Source organism: Pithys albifrons, chromosome 1, assembly GCF_047495875.1.
Source record: "Pithys albifrons albifrons isolate INPA30051 chromosome 1, PitAlb_v1, whole genome shotgun sequence".
NCBI lineage: Eukaryota > Metazoa > Chordata > Aves > Passeriformes > Thamnophilidae > Pithys > Pithys albifrons.
In genome coordinates this window covers 34985389-35003887 of record NC_092458.1, presented here as the reverse complement: position 1 = coordinate 35003887, position 18499 = coordinate 34985389, and the positions used below count along the sequence as shown (strand labels likewise).

General features: G+C 37.2%; 1 protein-coding gene across 2 annotated transcripts in view; it reads right to left on the bottom strand.

Annotated features, from left to right (window-relative positions):
• Window positions 1-18499, bottom strand: part of DZIP1 (DAZ interacting zinc finger protein 1) — a 44946-nt gene that overhangs the window by 7823 nt on the left and 18624 nt on the right. The window contains exons 8-14 of one of the 2 annotated variants that reach the window (XM_071549395.1): window positions 18046-18108; window positions 16737-16874; window positions 14286-14334; window positions 12973-13032; window positions 5927-5986; window positions 2818-2963; window positions 2299-2494 (exon numbers count right to left, since the gene is read on the bottom strand). In XM_071549395.1, coding sequence (XP_071405496.1) covers window positions 2299-2494; window positions 2818-2963; window positions 5927-5986; window positions 12973-13032; window positions 14286-14334; window positions 16737-16874; window positions 18046-18108 — 712 coding nt within the window. The remainder of the gene's footprint in view (window positions 1-2298; window positions 2495-2817; window positions 2964-5926; window positions 5987-12972; window positions 13033-14285; window positions 14335-16736; window positions 16875-18045; window positions 18109-18499) is intronic. The other variant, XM_071549404.1, reaches the window with a different exon arrangement.

The following is an 18499-nucleotide window of genomic DNA, read 5'->3' as shown; positions in this document are numbered from 1 at the left end:
ACTTCTGACACTCTGGAAAGAACAGACTATGGGCAGAATCTGACTAATCTAAAAGAATTTCAACAGTTAATGGGAATGTTAGGATATTGGTGCAAACATATCCCTGTTTTTTCTATTATTGCCCATCCCTTTTACAAGTTGCTGAAAAAGAAAAAATCATGGAAGTGGACTGAGCAACGCATAAGGCTGTTCCAACAGCTCAGTCCTACACACCCCCGTGACCCTATTCCAGCAGAATGGGGCTCTGTTACAGAGAACATGGTACTTACTGCAACCTGTTTCAAATTGGCCCCGATAGACCAAAGAGACTCAGCTTGACTGCATTTAAAGAGACGGAACAGAGATATTCCTACTTTGAAATGGGACTTCAGTCATTAGTTCGAGCAGTTAAACAAGTTGAGCCACTAAGGGATAACTTGTCCGGACAAACTGTGATGAGACTTGTACTGTTTTCCCTTTCCAGGAATGACACTGGGAATGATGCCAGCACACCTCCACTGAACATCAAGTTAACCATCTGAAGACTGCTTATCTTTCTTCTAGGAGCAATTATTACCAGCATGAGCCAAATTTGGTTTACACATCAGCAGGCTTGACCTGCGGGATGGAGACCCTCACTTTTTTATCTATGCTAATCAGTACAGTAACTATAGTACATTCTGCACTACACATTCTTACTTGTAAAATTTACTTGGCTAATGTAAGGGAAGGAGATGAGGGCACTTTGCCCACTGAATTAGAAAGGTAACCTGAAATAATGCCACTGAATTTGAAAGGGTGGCATCTAATCAATTTTATCCCATTAAGAATACAGCCACAGCTTTTGTCTGAGGTGATGCCTCAGTATATACCATATACAAACTCATTGCATTAGGATTAAATCACAACAGTGCTGTACTCTGTCCATTGGAACACAGAGTAGGGGCCCAACAGTTCAGAAATAAATGGTAAAATACTAATGTTAATGTGTGTGTTGTATGCAAATAACAAGGACTTACTTATGAAGGTAAACACCATGAAAGCTGAAGACATTTGTCTTGACACAGAACAGAATCTCTGTCATTTTCAAATACATCTCAATGATATTTCCAAGACAATATTTGAATATATTGAAAGAGGATGTGTTTGTATAAGAATGCTTTGTGATCATATATTTGCAGATAATGCTGGAGATACACATAATTGTTCAAATATTTGTGTTTGTAATTTTGTTAGACTTACAGATTGTGACTTTAATTATATATCTCCTGTAATCTTACCAATTGTTACAACTGTTAAAACATGATTTATGACTGTTAACATGAACCTGAGAAATTGGCCAAAAGATTGATCTCTATCCACTATAATGCAGAACAAATACACCATGTCTTGGAATGTGTGAAGTAAGATGGATAGCAGCAGAGGGAAGACCTCCTTTTTGGATGGTCACCCACTGCTACCAGAATTTTCGACAGACTACTTTATCCTGGGTTTTTTATGTTAATAGTGACTCTAATATGTTTTGCTTGGATAATATTCAGGTTTGTAAAAATCTGGATAATGATCTGTTTGAAACACCTAAGGTCTGGGTGTGGTGTAACGAAAGGTGTGGGGGAGAGGTACAAGAAACTGCCCTACAGAGACACCCCAAAAATCAATTATATACAGGTGTGATAGGGCACCAAATTGAAGGTGTGACTGTAGTCAGTGGGTGGATAATGTAGGAATGAGCCTTACAGCCATGAGATGTATGATGAAGGGACTTCCATGAGTTATGCCATGACTTGTCTGGCTAAGGGGATACATGACGGCATGCTGAGGAGATGATAGGTTATCAGGCAGAGGCTGGATGACCCTTATCGCTGCAGTGAGCCAGGTGGCAGAGGGATGGATGCTAAAGTGTCATGGTGAATTTGTGATCACATAACGAGACCAGGCTTACAGTGCAACACACACTATCGGTGCATCTGGGAATGCAACCACACTGGAAGTAATGAATTGGCTATAACCAGAAATTAAGCCCAGCTGTACCCACTCCTTCTGATCTCTGAAGTCCAGCTGGAAATCAAGGGGGTTTATTTTCTGCCAAATTGCTACGACACCTAAACAGTGTCAACACAGGCACTAAGATATTTGCATTTAAACACAATGTCAAAAACCCTTTAAAGAAAACAGTTTAGTTGGTCATAAATATATAGAATATTTATATAAAATATATAAAAAGTAGGAAAGCAGCTATACAGAAATGTTGCTAAATAAAAGTTTAAATAGCACTTATAAAATGTAGAATAATGAATAAAAAGCAGAAAACATTGTAACCTTCCCAAGGAGACTGAAGACAGAAAACAGGTCTACCAGAAGCTGATGATTTCTCTTCAACCCTAAAGCTCACTTGACGTTCAAGATGCTCTCGAATTCGGGGAATGATAGGCTGTTGCTTCTGTTTGCATTCTCTAGCATGTTCAATAGCACGCAAAACTTTATTTAAGCGATCGTTTGGTATGCCACGAACACCCTAAGGAAACAAATTGTATTGTAAACACAGGGCAGGGGCTGTTATTTCTGGGATTTATATCCTACAATCATATACTGTCTTTTAAACTTCAGCTATCACAAAGCTTGTAGAAAAATCACAGAAGTTGTTAACAATGCTCACAAGCATAGCCATGTCCTCTGCAACTGTAGTGTGATGGCCATCCTCTCAGGTTAGTGGTTAAGGAATTACACTTATATAAAACATGGAAATTTAGCTTTGGATTTTATAGGCTGAGGACTGTAGTACAAGAGTCAAACAGAACAGAAAAAAAAAGTGGGACAAATAATTCAAAATAATCTTACTGCTTTAATTCCCAAGGATTCCAGCTTCTCTTCCAGGGCTTGCTCCAAAACAACTCGTAATTCTTTAGTTAAAGAAGGATCAGTCTTTAGAGCACTTATTAAATAGTAGTTACTTCTAGGTGGTTTACATTCACTTTTCTCAGTTTCTGAAATAAGAACGGAAAAATGCATTTAAGACACAGTTGAAAAATCCACAGTACATGAGACAATTAAGAACTGCACTGAAGCATGCACTCCTTAGAACCACCATCATGTATGTGCAACTTTATCTACAGGGAGTTATATTATTTTCAGTATCTTGGGCCAGCTTACAAAAGTCAGCTCACCTGGAATCTCTACCTCAGCAACTTGTACTCACCGTCACCAGTATCTTCTATTGTTGCTACAGAATCACTGTAAAGATTTATGCCTGAATATTTAGCAACAGAGATCTTTACTTGAAAAACATTGAACTTGAAAACTTCTGATAAAGAAAGACTGTCTTCTGAATTAAGTTCTCTAAAAGTGGTATATCGAATAAAAGCAGATTTCTAGCAGGAATTAGAACAGGAGTGCAATAAACTTTTTCTCAAGAAAAGCTTCATGCAACATTAAGTTCTCTGATAAAAATCACCTACTGAAATCAAGTGTTTGTAAGGATTCAAAAGTCTTGTTAAAGACAAGACCTTTGTCTGGGGCAGACTGTTTCACAGAAAATACATGATGGATAATAGTTATCTTCAAAAATCTTTCAAGGACAAAGTTCAGTGTCATGTTTTCTTCTATCCAGGTCTATGACATCATACATACTTAAAAGCAGACAAAGTTCCTATCTCTTTTGCTTGCTTTAAGTGTCAATATGACACGAGCTCTTATACAACAAATGAATCATCTAGACAGATTCTTCAATCTAAAAGAAAGACTGACATTTAAGTTAGGCCAAAATACTGTAGGGTCATTCAGGGGAGTAAAGAAGCAAAACACACCCATTTAGAACCTGTCTATAAAGAGTCTGGCAAAACAAAATTTTACTGAACGCCACTTAAACTAAATGAACCAATAATCTGTGGAACCACAATGGCTGCTTCTGTCTGGCAGTGGTCAGCAAAGCTGGCAAAGGGTATAAAACATCCCAGGAAAGCATGCCATAAACCATGCTCCCAACTCCCCTGAAATAAAGGGTAAATCTTGGGTAGTTGCTTGTCACTTTCCAATATGCCTTACAGGGCAGCGGAGTCATCTGCCAGCCAACAGACAAGGATATAAATGAAGGAATTATTCCATATTGTGACTTTTAAATGTTTTATTTCAAAAGAAATGTGCCACTTTTCTTATTTTTAAACAATGAGAGCTTAAAAAGCAGTTTCATTTACTTTTCAGTTTTCTTTAAAGGAAAGACAAATACCCTGAAGAGAACACAAAAAAGCCTCAAGACACACAAATGATATTTAGGCAGTTTTCAGGAACCAGCTTCCACTGGATCCTGGAAAGAACTGTAAGTAATGAAAACTGAGAGTCCAGCAACCATACTAATGGATCTGTGCCAAAATCTCATCTGGTTTCGGGAACTGTGTGGACAACTCGGTCCCTGACAGAGATGGGATTAAAAGTGATTTGTCTGGAAAGATTGATTTGTCCTAGAAGAGACAAACCACTGGTCTCGAGGAAACACAGGGCTATCAGACTATCCCCAGTCAGAACAAGATGCATTATGCAGTACTAAATCTACCCAGAGAGCCATACATGAGACATTTTAAACTGGAAGGCTCCCAGGAGCCTTCTGAAAATCCTGTCCCTTTCAGATGTTAATACTTAATTAAAAAAAGCTACATTTAAAATAATTCCTAATTACTACATACAAATAAGGGTAACAAGACTATCCAGCACTATCCTAATTAATGACAATATTAATTCTTCCTAATTAACTCAAGCCAAATCTTCTTTGCCAGATAAATTATTTAAGGAACTGGGGTTTTTACCAACTTTTTAATCCCTAAATACTACATTTAACAACTTTGGAGACAAGGGACTGTAAGTCTGGTCCACGTCTCAGCTCCTACATAATCCTAGAAAATAAGGTTCTGAGTCAAGAGTTTTCACACTCCCCCTTACAAATTACTGTCATCAAACCCAAAACATCTTGGTCTACCTTTTCAGACTGCATTCTTTCTTTCTCTCTTCTGCACTGCAGGCCATGCCTTTAGGCACAGCAGAAGAATCAAAGACAATCCATCAAAAGAGAAGACAGCAAGCATCAGAATAACAGAAGGAACGGCAAAAATGTAAGCAGTCTTTATTTCAGATTGTTCAGAGTCACTAGATTCTCCCTGAGGAAACCTCTCTACACACAGATCTATTTAAACAACAATTCTGCTTTCAAAACAGCATTGTTCCTTCAAAATTTAAACTCACTGGCTGTAAGGTTCAAGACTGATTTTGCTTTTTGCATACAAAACAGATTTTTATGCTATTCAGCTATTAGGTGTTTCCCCTAAAGTACTGTTAGCTGCCTTCAGAAGAATACCATGCAGGATGATCCAATGATTTCTGTTCCGTCAGTGTAAATGTGGCTTTCTCCAAGTTCTTCTCAGATGAGGAAGAACAGCTGCCAGTGCTGGGCTATGTAATTTCATTCCAAATTGCACAACGCTGGCTGAAGCTGTGACTGCTTATGGGTAGGTGCAACTTAAATTACTTGTAAAAGTATCTGTGGTGCATTTATGAAACCTGGCAGATTTAACCTCCACCAACTTCCTTCTACCTGAACTCTTTATCCTCTTATGCAGTTTAAAAAGCAAATGAGCACCTGTTGCAATAGTGTCAGCACCAAAAATTTCCTGGTGAGAGGCTATTCCCCATCAAACATTTTTGCTCTGCTTAATTCAAGTGCCTTTAGACATATGGAATGTGCCCACTTTAAAGAAGTTAGATTTTCATAAAAACATTCAACTTGGTAAGGATTGTAATATTGACAAGCACCAACAGCAAACAGGAGACTGCTATAAACATTGCTCCCACCCAAATCATACAAATATACTGAAATACATTGAAAAATACTGCAGGTATCAAATAGTATTTTTTATTTTCAAGAAACACATGCCAGTATATTTTAAGCGGAATCAATCATTACCTTTTTCCTCTTCTGAAAGCTCCTCTATGGGCTCCAACATATGCAACAAGGGTGCCTGCTCTAATAATGAGGAAGAACAGGAACACCAAACAAAAAGGACAGAAGAAGGTCAAGGTCCAGAGTGGGAAAGTCAGGCAGAAAAAACCCACACTGATGTCAACTTTCTTGATTGCTGACAACCTGCTTAACAATCACAAACCCAATGCAACATGACTCTTTGCTGCCTCGGGGGCACATTTTTGCAGAGGAGACCCTAATACAATAGTACTTCAGGAGCGATTCAGTTGTCCAAACACAGGTGAATTGTGTCATCTCAGATGCATCAGAGCTTTAAGTCATCAGTGCAGCGACTGGTATGTCACACAACCACAGAAAACCCCACACTCGTCTAGAATGGCTCCCAGAGGCCAGGGAGGGTATTTTTAGACATCTACAATAATAAGGTCACACAGGATTACATAAATCAATATTGTTGTTCATTTCTCATAAGAAGCAATTAAAAATTATTTTAAAATATTATGTTTAATTCGATATTAAAGTTTAAAAAGACAAGTGAAATGGACATAGAAATTCTCAGAAATATATGGAAAAATAAATTAACTCATTATTCCAGAGAATTATAAAGTACTGAGTCTATACACGCAAAACAGAGATATTTTTTCTATAGGTGACAATTTCCAGTAAAACCAATTTCAAATACCTTCAATCACTCCAATTTAGTAAAATTCAGTATTATCATGCATTTTTAAAGAAATCTTGAAAGGTCCTCTGATGAAAACAGTCCTAAACACACTGAAATTATCATTCTGTAGGTTGTCAGGTACAATTTGCTTTACAAAAAAAATTTATTACAATTTATTTACAACTTTGTAAAGTTCAGATATAAGACATGCTTGGAAATTATTATATGTAGATGAAGAAATATTCAGGCTTTTTAAATGTTAATATTCACTTTCTACAGATTATAACAACGGAAACTAGAACTTGACTGTCTACCAGGGTTTACAATAAAAACAGATATGCAAACTGTACTTTCAACTACAGACATTATAGGAGAAAACAGTTTATTGGTCAATATTTTGGGCCAACATGCATTTGCCCCATCCTTCACAAGAAACCTCTTGCACTACAGATGGTTGTTATGCTGTATGGGTAGAAGGGGAGGAAGTGATGCTACAGTGATGGTGCTCTTTAGCACTTCTTGTACAATCAGGTACAAACAGGGATGCACTGTGATAGGTAATCACAACAAAATGAGCACTTGGAGCTAAGTGACACTTATTGCCACAGCTCCAATGTTCACCATGGAAAGGGGACTAAAACTGGTGGTACAAATTCTTGGATATGGTAGCTGCTCTCTCCATGCTTTCTCTACCCGTGGTGATATTCAGTCTCTCATCTGCTTTTCCAAGCTGGTTACCAGACTTAAGATTTGCTCCCATGGAATTTGCACTAAATAAGAAGTTTTAAAAACTGCTTCTTATACCATCACAAGATGTTAACAAGATACAAATATCAATATATCTTAGGGAAATACTTAAAAGCACAACTCTGAGTGACAAATGGGCTTCTGGTCTTTCAGACTCAAAGGCAGTAAAAATTAGCAGTGGCCAGAGCATTCCCGGGCACTGGCACATGATCCTCCACACTACTGCTCCTGGCACACTGCTGCCCTGCACCGAGATTCTCCAAAACAATGTTCAGACAGTTTGGGACCATTCCCAAAAGCCTGAAGTGCACCTGTGTTGGAGGACAGAACCTGAAGCACACACACAATGTTCTGGGTTTCTTGGCTGGACCTACCTACCAGTCAGTAAGGCAGTTGCTGTGTAATTCGCTTTAATCTGTACTTGTTTTACCTTTACTCAAATGCAATCTGCTTGAAGGGCTGACTTATCTCTGCACAAGCCCTTGCCAAGTAACTTAATGTAACAGGAAAAGGCCAGTTCCTAGAACTCAGATCTGAAAAGGGTCTGCTGATCTAGCATAAGGTACCTGCTTCTCTTTCTCAGTGTACCAGAAACAAAAGAAATTAAAAATCAGTAAAAGAACAATTGCAAGAGCAAACCTAAATGCACTACTGTTATGTGTAATACTGCTGTTCATTGCGTGTTAACAAAAGAGATCAAATGTTAAGACACAAGGGAGTGCAACATCTGAAAACACCAACGTCTCTGATCTAAGCAGGCCCTTTCTTTCTCTTTGCTGTACATGGACACTAAGAGATATTTATTAAACACCGTGTTGGAATCAAATGTAAGAAAAAGCAGCCTGGTTCACCATTGCTCTGGTTTATAGACAGGCATGGAGATGACGCCCCCTTAAGGAGCCCTCTCCTTATTTTACCAGAGATGTGCTTCTTCCAGCCATCTGATCAGGCCTGTCAGTTCTTAGTGCACATCCTCGAATCTAAATATTACCAAGTTTATTGTTAGGAATCACTGAAATCTGACTACAAACTAGACCTCAAATCTGTCAAAGCTCTTTTTGCAAACTTCAAATTGAAATACTGCTGATGTAGACTATAGTCCTAAATACGCTGAATTATTGTAACCTCCTCTAGTTCATCTCACCAAGCCCCAATTCAGTGTTAGTCTTAAACAAGTAATCACTACAACTTCTGATTTAAGTAGAGCCAGTTGCCTTCCTGTCAATTATCAGGCCCAAACCTAGTTCAGCTGACCCCACCATTTACTCTATATCAACAACTTTAACATCAGACCTCACTGGCCAGGATCTAATCCTAGCTTTCATTCAAGCCTGAGTTTTGGACACAGACAGACTGCTTACCTTTCTTTTTGGACTCCCACCTAGAGATAAACTACTTGCTCCTAGTCACTTCTCAATTCTCCACTTCAGCAGAACACCCAAACTGTCCAAGGCAGGAGGCATGTTATGCTCCAGCAGGTCACCTGCTTTGGACTACAAGGGTACTGGTAGAACTGAAAATTACATCAGTCTTGCACTTCAAATGCAACTCAGTTATACTTTGTTCATTGACACAATTTGAACCCTGTCTCTCATCTCTTACTTTATGGCCTTTCTTGGCTATAAAATAAAACCAAATTTCATACTTAAACCTATTCAGTCAGGCACTGCCACTGCTGCCTGGCTTAATTGATCCTTCTTAACTTGGTCATGTCTGTCCAAGCCCAATGCTAGCCCTAGCCCAAGCTCTGTGGCAAAACCTTGGTTCAGTAATAACCAGGTATCTCCAGCTGATAAAAGCCCTTTGCAGACCCTGCCATAAATAAACATTCTGCTGGCATGAACCACCTTAACCCTAAACCTAATTTATTTGGTCCTCTCCAATACTCTCACACTTGACCCTAAACAAACACAGTTATTGCTAAACCCTACACCCAGCTCAGTGGCAAACACTAAATGCATCCTCCCTGTATGTCATCAGCCACTGTCCCAAACCAACCTTTATCTTCAGAAGAACAATTCCTGTCAGCGGCAGGCTTGAACCTAACTAAAAGGCAGCTTCCAACACCAGTCTTAGTGCCAGCTGGCCATGCTCATCTCAATGGCCTGAATCCAGCCATATTAACACTAGCCATCATTAAGGTCAGCAGCCCCAAGAAGACCGCCACACACATCTCCCAGACTATCTCTACTGCCAGCTAATATGTGTGGAGACAGATGAGATGTATCTGAAGAATTGGATGCCTTAATTTCTTCAGTGGATAATTATACTACTGAAAAGTTATGTACTCAACATACCTTGACAATTAATTAGGTAACTGTTTCAAAGAACATTTGAAAACAATTGCTAGGCATGTGGAATAGAAAAATACATTTAACAATGAAGGATTCAGGCTGCGTAGATTTCATGCATATCATGTTATTTGTTCTTACCTACTAGTTTAAAAAAACCCAAGCTCCACTATTCTGAAAAATCAGTCTTCTGGCCAACATTTAAAGGAAAAATCCCATCTATTTATGCTGAAATGTGAAATGCTAAAGAACTTTTAGCCTGAACAGAAGTGTGATAATATCTATGGTGTAGTGTCACCTACAGTAAGCACTTTGCACTTGCAGTCTGGAAACTCAGGATAAAATGTAACATTTATTTCTTATAAAATACTGCTCTTCTTACAGATGTAAGGAATGTAAGTCATGGCTATACTCATTACATATTCCTTTAATTTATAATCAAATTTCACATCCAAAGAGCTGCCAGACTTAATCTGAGATACCTGTAATTTGGACCATCACTTTTGAAGGAAGGCACTTCACGTATTTTTCTCCTAATCAATGGGAAACCATATGCTGCACAAAAGCAGCACAAATATTAATTTTAAACCAATATTCTTAAATATGATAAATTTTTGACACTTACCTCAGGTCTCTAAGTTAGGAGCCTAGTCATTTCAGACTCCTTCTACAGACATCGAAGAGACACAGGCAACTTCAAAGAGCAATTCAGATACTAGTTCAGCTGAATCAAACTCTGAAGGTGCTCCTTTTCTCTGTTTACTGTCTAGGAAGAGTAAGTACTTTGACTGGATTTTCCTCAGATGCTTCAGCTATGTCCCTAGTGACAGCTGGGCCTCGGTCCACACCACGTTTCAAGACTGAGACATAGTTTTCAATGGACAATCTAATTAGTAGCTTTGCTTTTTAACTTTAATTCCACCTAATATTATTGACCCAACAAAGATGAAATTTTGAACACATATCAACATTTCAAAAGTCATGTAAGAGCCAAAGCCTAATCTAAAAGTAATATTAAAAAATCATAATTAATTTCTTGCCTTTTTGAGAGAGTAATCTTTGAAAATAAGACCTAAGTTATATCTGCACAAAATGTACAGCTAGCTCAGAAATGGACAGAAGAATGGTCTGCCAGGATGGCATTCAAGGCACTCTACTAGCTCTCATAAGAAATCAGGAAGGTCAACACAAAACCACCAGGCTAGCACAGTTATTCTACTTTACACCTAAGATACCTCACATTTGTAGTTTGGGTATCTTTTCATGACACAGATTTAAGATGTGCAGAACAAATATTAGGATGCAAAAAGCTTTAGAGCAGCTTTGAAAAGTGTACTGAAGTTCACATTACCGAGGCTTTTCCAGAATTAATTTTCTTTCAAACAGAAAAAAAAGGAAGGAAGATATTCCATATGCAGGCAATTATTCTGTATGAAAAGTATAGCTCTTGTGATTTTCAAGATGATCTCTGCTAAAGAAATTTGTCTATAGAAGTCAGGAAATGCTTTTATTTTCATAATGGCATGAGATGTAGCCATGATGTCTTAATTCAGTCTGTAAGTCAATCTCAATCCCTTGAGGTGCCCTGAAAACTTGGGGAAAGACACTGTAACTTCTGCTAACCTTTATATCCAGAAATTAGGTAAGGCAAGTTTTTAAAAAATCCAGAAGGAGAGAAAAGGGACAGAGAGAGAGACCTGCAGAGATAAATAAAATAATAATCAGCAAAGGAATCTGAAAGGAACACCTTAATTGAGGTTTCATAATAAACTGATGGTGAATCTTTTGCATGTCAATGGCAGGAACTGCCTTTTCTATCTTGAGAAGTTTCACAAGATGTCACAAACTTTGTACTTGGAGCAGCAAGGAATCATGAAAGATCTGAATGACCTGATTTAAATAGTCAGAGTACAGAAAGTATTAATGCTCACAGGACTTTTTTTCATCCTCAGTACAAACGAAAGTAAATGCACTAAGCAAGCAATGCTTGATAAGCTTGGTGGGTAAGTTCTTAGCAGTAATCATCTGATTCATAAAACTTGTTTCTTAAATTCAGGGCAATAGCTAAGCTGCCTGCTGTGAGATCTCTTAGCCAGAACCAGCACTACTGTGTTGGTGCTGGTCTGAACAAAAAAGAATTAGATTGCTTAAAATGCTATTACTAATTCTCTATACTTAATATATTATTACTTTTCTCCATACAATATTTCATCCATATAGTTTAACTTAAAAAGCTTCAAGCAATGAACTACTAAGCTTGCATAGCTTAGAAAGGAATTTCTGTATTATCCAAATGATGTTACCATATAATAATTAGCAATAATATAATCTATTTTCCTTCATTTAGTAATTATTGTCACAAAAAATATTTTGAAATCAACATTACATCAGTTTTTCATTCCTCAAGTTATTGAGAGCTTGATGTATTCTGCCCCTTCTCCCAATATGCCTTTTCAGAACTTTTTTTACTTGTTGAAAAAGAAGAATTCTCTACATTTTTCAGAGATAAATTCAATTTAGTCTCCCTTTGAGAGATTTTAAAACTAAGAGAAATATTAAGAAAAACCCATTATTTACTTATAATTCATATTAATCAACTGCTTTTCAACATTTTACTTGCTCAAAATTCTTAATTCCTTTTCTACTTAAAAAGAAAATAAAGGGTTAGGTGATCACGGAATATCAGTATGGTAACAATACTCTCCATTACTGTGCACACTGATTAAAAAAAGAAAACTATCTCACAAAGTACAAAACAATGGAAATGTAAATGCCTTCCCTCCCTTCTAAATGATACAACAATGCCACAAGTATGACAAAATACCTAAATAATGATCTACATGTAACCACAGACATGCTCTGGAAGAACTAGGACAGGATAACTGACTGTTTTGATTATTTCTTCAGTATTTTACTCCTTTCCATTGAATTCACATGGAAAATACAGTATTTTAAGACTTCTAAACAAACATCTCCATATATTTCCCTATACAAATTCCAGTATATGAATGTAACAGATAAGCATATTTTCCAAAAGAAAACATATTTTATTTTCCTCAATAAGTTTCATGTACCTTAATGTCACTTAATACTATACATGTGCTAGGAAATACTCTCAAATTATTTTCATTTCTTTTTCATTTATTCAATAGTGCATCCTTATAATTACTTCATAGGAATTCTCAAAGCTGATATACTGCAAAGCAATTCAAATTAGGCTCTTTCAGTATAACTGTTCTTAGAGGTATGATTTGACAAGCAACACATCTGAGAAGAAAGAGTGTTAGATTTGAAAGTACTGGATCAGGACCTATCAAAAAACTTACCTTGCACAGTAACTGGTAGACTTGGTTTAGGTTCTTCAGGGCGCTCTATGGTTGTGTTCACTAAAATAGCATAACAGTAAAAAATAATGGATTTGTATTATAGTAAACAGTAACAGACAAAGACAGATTCTTAAATGTAGCAATATTCAATCATATTTATAAATTAGATAATTTTTTGTTTTAATGGGGAAAAATAAGCATATCATTTACAAAGTGAAAACTGGTTCTTCACAATATAAAAGTACATCTGTATATATGCTTAACATTTTTAATACTTCTAGAATCAGGAAAATAAACTGGTAATTTAATCATCACTGAACTAGAATGTGATCATGTCTTTGGTCACATCCATATGCTGTCTTTGTGCCACAGAGAAGTCTTGGCCCAAAGCTACCTAGTCAAGACCAGCCTGACTGATGCTTGTATTCCCCAAAGAGGATCTGCAGCATTCACACTTCACATCAATTAGTGCAAACCCTACTTGTATTATGCATGGAGTGTAGCCTTGTAGTGAATTATCACTTCAATCCTACATTCCTCAAATCAGCCTGGGGCCTAAGAGCAAATTCCCTTGTGTGCCATGGATATATATATATACTTGTCTGTGCTTCATTGTGGCTGAATACGACCAGCTCCAGACGAAAAGCCACACGGCCATACATTACTATGCTCTTCTCAAATTAAACCTACTCCCTGCTGTTTGGCCCAGTTGAAGCCAATGCCTTGCTAATGTGGCAAGATGGTTTCCAAACTGGGATTAGAACTAATTCAGCTGTCATCACCTATTGCAATAAACTTACTTCAGGTCACTGCTACTGCAGTATCAACTATATGGATGTTTGTGGTGGAGGACAACATCCTAAAACACTATTATCACATTTAGATTTATAATGTACTTCAGATGTTAAAGCATTCCACAGACAAAAATATCAGAGTTCTTATCATTCTTTGAACATCTGTGTCTTAACTGACAAGTTAATCAGTTTAGTCTATTCTTTCATTATTTTCCCTTTTCTGAGTTCTGCAGCCTAAGGACGGTCAAGCATAAAAAAACCCCAACTAAAATTACACTTCATAAAGCAAAGCCAAAAGTTTTTTATATAATAAAAAACAAAGTTGCTCTATTTTACATCTTTCCACTACTCAAGCAAACAACTTAGCACATTAGAAGTCCTTACAGCTACAAAATAAGACCTTTGTAAATCATAGCATGGAAACAGATAGGGACCCTGTAAAACACAGTTGATGTCTACATTTTTTAATGAATTGTGACATTTGTTTTAGCCAAGCTGCAGAAATCAGTTTGTACTTACCATCATATGTTTTAACACTTGGAGCTGGCCTTGTGGACAATTCTTTTATCTAAATGAGAAAACAGAGATATCTGAATAGTTACAAATGTAAAGGATCAATATTTAGAATGAACACATAGCATAAAATACCTAGTTTCAGTACCATTCCATAACAAAAATTATTGCTTATGACTCAGAAAATAAAATACTACTTCTGTGGAACTCTGTTCTACTGCCCAATATGTATTTCATTCGTGCTTAATGAATGCTTGAAGATTTCTTTCTGTTTGTTGTTTTAATGTGAACTCCTGCTTTGTACATCTGTTATTACAAGTTACAAAGTGACATAAGAGTGGACTTATGGGCCACTTCAGCACGGAAGAGTTTCAATACTTTCTTCTTCAGCAAGTCATGTTCCATTTTGCAAGTCTAGCTCCACTCCAGGGAAACAGTGCAGTGTTTAATTACACATTGATTTTAAATGCATGAACAGTTCTCCTTTCTGTTCCAGTTTTGTCTATTTGACACCCTAAGACAAGCACTGAACTGAGGGAGCAGGGGAAACACACTGGCTGTAATTTGATCTATAGAAAATAGGAAACTTGTGAATCCTGTATCATTAAAACAATGTTCTGCACTCCAATTCCCCAAAGAGAAGCAAAATCCAAACCATACAGACAAACAGTCAATGTCAGCTGGAGCTGGAACAAGATATTGGACTCCAGTCCTCTTTTATTTATCAGTTTAGTTACAGCCAGTAGAGCCACAATTCATCGTCCATTTACTTTGGATTCTACAAAAGTGTTAGCAATTTCTCTAGCCCCTCCAGTTTCCAGGAATTGAAAATGTAGGTCTTCACAGCTGTATTTCACAAACACTGAACTTGGACCCCTCTGATCCTATTATACATTCATATTCATACTGTTATCTTTTAAAAGGTCACTTGTCTTCAAGAAAGTCATCTAGGATTAAGTCCTCCACTGCTCCAGCTATCAAATTTGTTAAAGTGGAAATGTAAAAGCCGTTATTTGTCTTTCCATCCTTTAAGCACTTAAATATAGGTTTAACATTTATCTCAAGAAAAAAGTGGAAAATCAGATGTTGATTTGTCAAAAATGCAGCATCTAATAGAGGAACAGGTTGTTAGGGCCACATAATCATGCCAAAGTCTAAACTCCAGACCATCCAGATCTTCACCCACCAATCACCTCAAAAAATCTAGTTATGTTTCAACAGAAGCTTATTTTAAGAAAAAAAATAATTCATTTAAAAACATAGAATCATAGACTACTATCTCAGGCTGGATGGGACCCATAAGGGTCACGTTCAATTCCCTGCTCCTTGCAGGACTACCTAAAACTTAGACCATATGACTAGTAGCATTGCCCAGATGCTCCTTGAACTCTGATAGGCTTAGTGCTGTGATCACTTCCCTCAGGAGCCTGTTCCAGTGACCACTGACCCTATTGGTGAAGAATGTTTTTGTAATGTCCAGTCTCAACTTTCTCTGACACAGCGTCATTCCATTTCCTCATATCCTATCACTGGTCACCAGATAGATCAGCACCCCTTTCTCCACTGCCCTCCTTGAGGAAACTGTACTGCGATGAGGTCACCCCTCAGCTTTCTCTTCTCCAAGCTGAACAAGCCAACATCAGCCGCTCCTCCTAAGTCTTGCCCTCAAAATCTTTCCCCATCTTGTTTGCTCTCCTCTGGACCCTCTGTAATAGCTTTATATCTTTTTTATATTGTGCTGCTCAAAACTGCACACAGGACTCAAGGTGAGGCCACCCCCCACTGCAGAGCAGAGCGAGACAATCCCCTCTCTTGGCGATGCTGTGCCTGATGCCCCCCAGGACATGGCTGGCCCTCCTGGCTGCCAGGGCACTGCTGACTCATATACAACTTGCTGTCAATCCAAATACTCAGATCTCTTTCTGCAGGGCTTCTCTCCAGCCTCTTGTCTCCCAGGTTTGTACGTATGACCAGGCTTACCCTGTCTCAGGTGAAGAATCTGTCATTAGCTCTTGTTAAATGTCATAGAGTAATAATTTAAATAATTATTCTTACAGTGATAAATATAATACTTATTTTTTGTGTGAGATGTGATGTGTTTTCAGATTTCAAACACTAGATCTCATTATGCTTGTTTTGTGGAAGATTAAATCCTGTTCACTATCAGAAATTTTTTGTCTGTAGAGGTCTTTGGTAACTGCAACCTAGTAATCTCTTAACTTCATGTCAAACTTACTGAAAATATTTGGTTTACTATGCCTTTCTTTCTCAAAGGTGTTTTAATTCATGGTTTACATTCCTGTGTCTCTTTTCCAGATCTAGTCTTATTTATCAACATGATTTCCAAAGCTTAACCAAAACACTACAGCAATACTATTACATCAAAGATCAAATGCTAGTAAAATGTTTCTTTGTGTCCTGTGCTCTCTGATGCATAGAGTGCTTCACAAAACAGACCTGTTTCTTCTGAGTAATAACCAGATCATTCTGCTGCTGAAGCCTCTGCTCCAATTCTTCTATCCTCCTCTTGTAAAAGGTGTTATTTTTATCCAGGTCTTTTGCTGATGATTTAAGGGCCTCAATCTGTGTCAGTAGCTAGAAAACAATCAGAAGAAAAGCAACTTCACCTTAATATTACAGAAAATATTTTAATGCTATAGAGTTTAAAGAAGCAACTGTCATGCTTTTATTTTTCAGCAACAACTTCGTGTCTCCTGTGACTTGCACATATTACAGAACACTTGTCTGGATCACTTTTTATTTACAAAATGGAGACTGGCTAAATCACAATACAAAGAAAGGAACACACAAACTCATTGCTGAGATTACCTCAAAATAAGATTGCAGGAAAAAGCATACAATTTTATAAAAATGTTTTAATTGTAAATAGTGTCAAACAGTGATAGTTTAAGGAGATGAGGTGAATTTGGAAAACAAACCTAATACGTTAACTCTGAATGTGGAAGAAAGGAAACAATATTTAGGTGCACCATCACAAAAGTAATACTTACATTACTCCTCCCTTATTCTATTCTTGCATTGTATGTGGGTGTATCATTAACTACATCCTTTTTGGGGAATGTTGCATGGTTCCTCCTCATTGTTTTCTTGCCAGAGGAGGAGAAGCATTGGTCAGACCACTATGATCTGCTCAGTTCTTACATGGTCACACAGATGAAAGGAAAATGAAAGGAGAAGAAGCAAGAGAAAGCAGGAAAGAGATTAAAAAGAAATGCAGACATAAAAAAAATCCGAGGAGTAAAGCTTTGTATAGTAAAATATATAAAACAATGCAAAATAAAATGCCATGGTGTTTTTTCCTGGAAAAGTTGAACAGAGTCTGAGTTAGCGAGCTACAACAGAAAAAGCAGTAGAGAAGTGACAGAAAAGAGAAAAAAAGACTGAGATATATGCCATAGATCCATGGTAGCAGCAGGCACAGGGTGGATGAAAGCTACATGTTGGCAACTATCCAGCCTATTCATATAACACTGAAAATACTGTGTAATACAGTGCTCAGCTGTAAGCTCCTCAAAAGAGAGATAGTTTCAGGTTTCTGTCAGATTCTGAACCAATAAATTCCATTTCAACTCTGCACCAACTGAAACACCAAGATCCCACCATAACAGAAATAGAGATTATAAATGTACTCTTATGAACTTTTGATATCTAACAGATGTACTATAATATATCAAGAACTACTGAAAGGGTAAGAAAGTAAGAAAAACATCTCCTTTTAGTCTAAATGGTTTGCTGTGCCACTTACCAGGGACTTTTCTGTCTCATGGTCATGATGAAGGGCTTGCATTTTAAATGTCCATTTTCTTTCCTGCAGAGAGGAAATCAATATTAATTCCTGTTAATAACACATTTACATGTTGTTTGATATATGCAGCTTTATTTCTTGTTAATAACACATTATCATTTAGTTCAATATATGCAACTTTTTTCTAAATAAAGCATAAATACCAAAATTATTACCGATTATAAGAAATTTGAGTAATCCAGTTTTAAGGCCTAGAACGATCAGCATATTTTATATATCTGAGAGTGGTTTTCACTCTAGAAACTATGCATTTTCTCACTGATTTGTATATACAGTCACTGTGAATGAGAAATACACAAGTATTTTGATACATCTCTGTGTATTAACAATAAGCATTGTAAGAGCAGGGGGTTTTCCTCCCCAAATAATATCCTTCCAAGTACTCATTAACAAT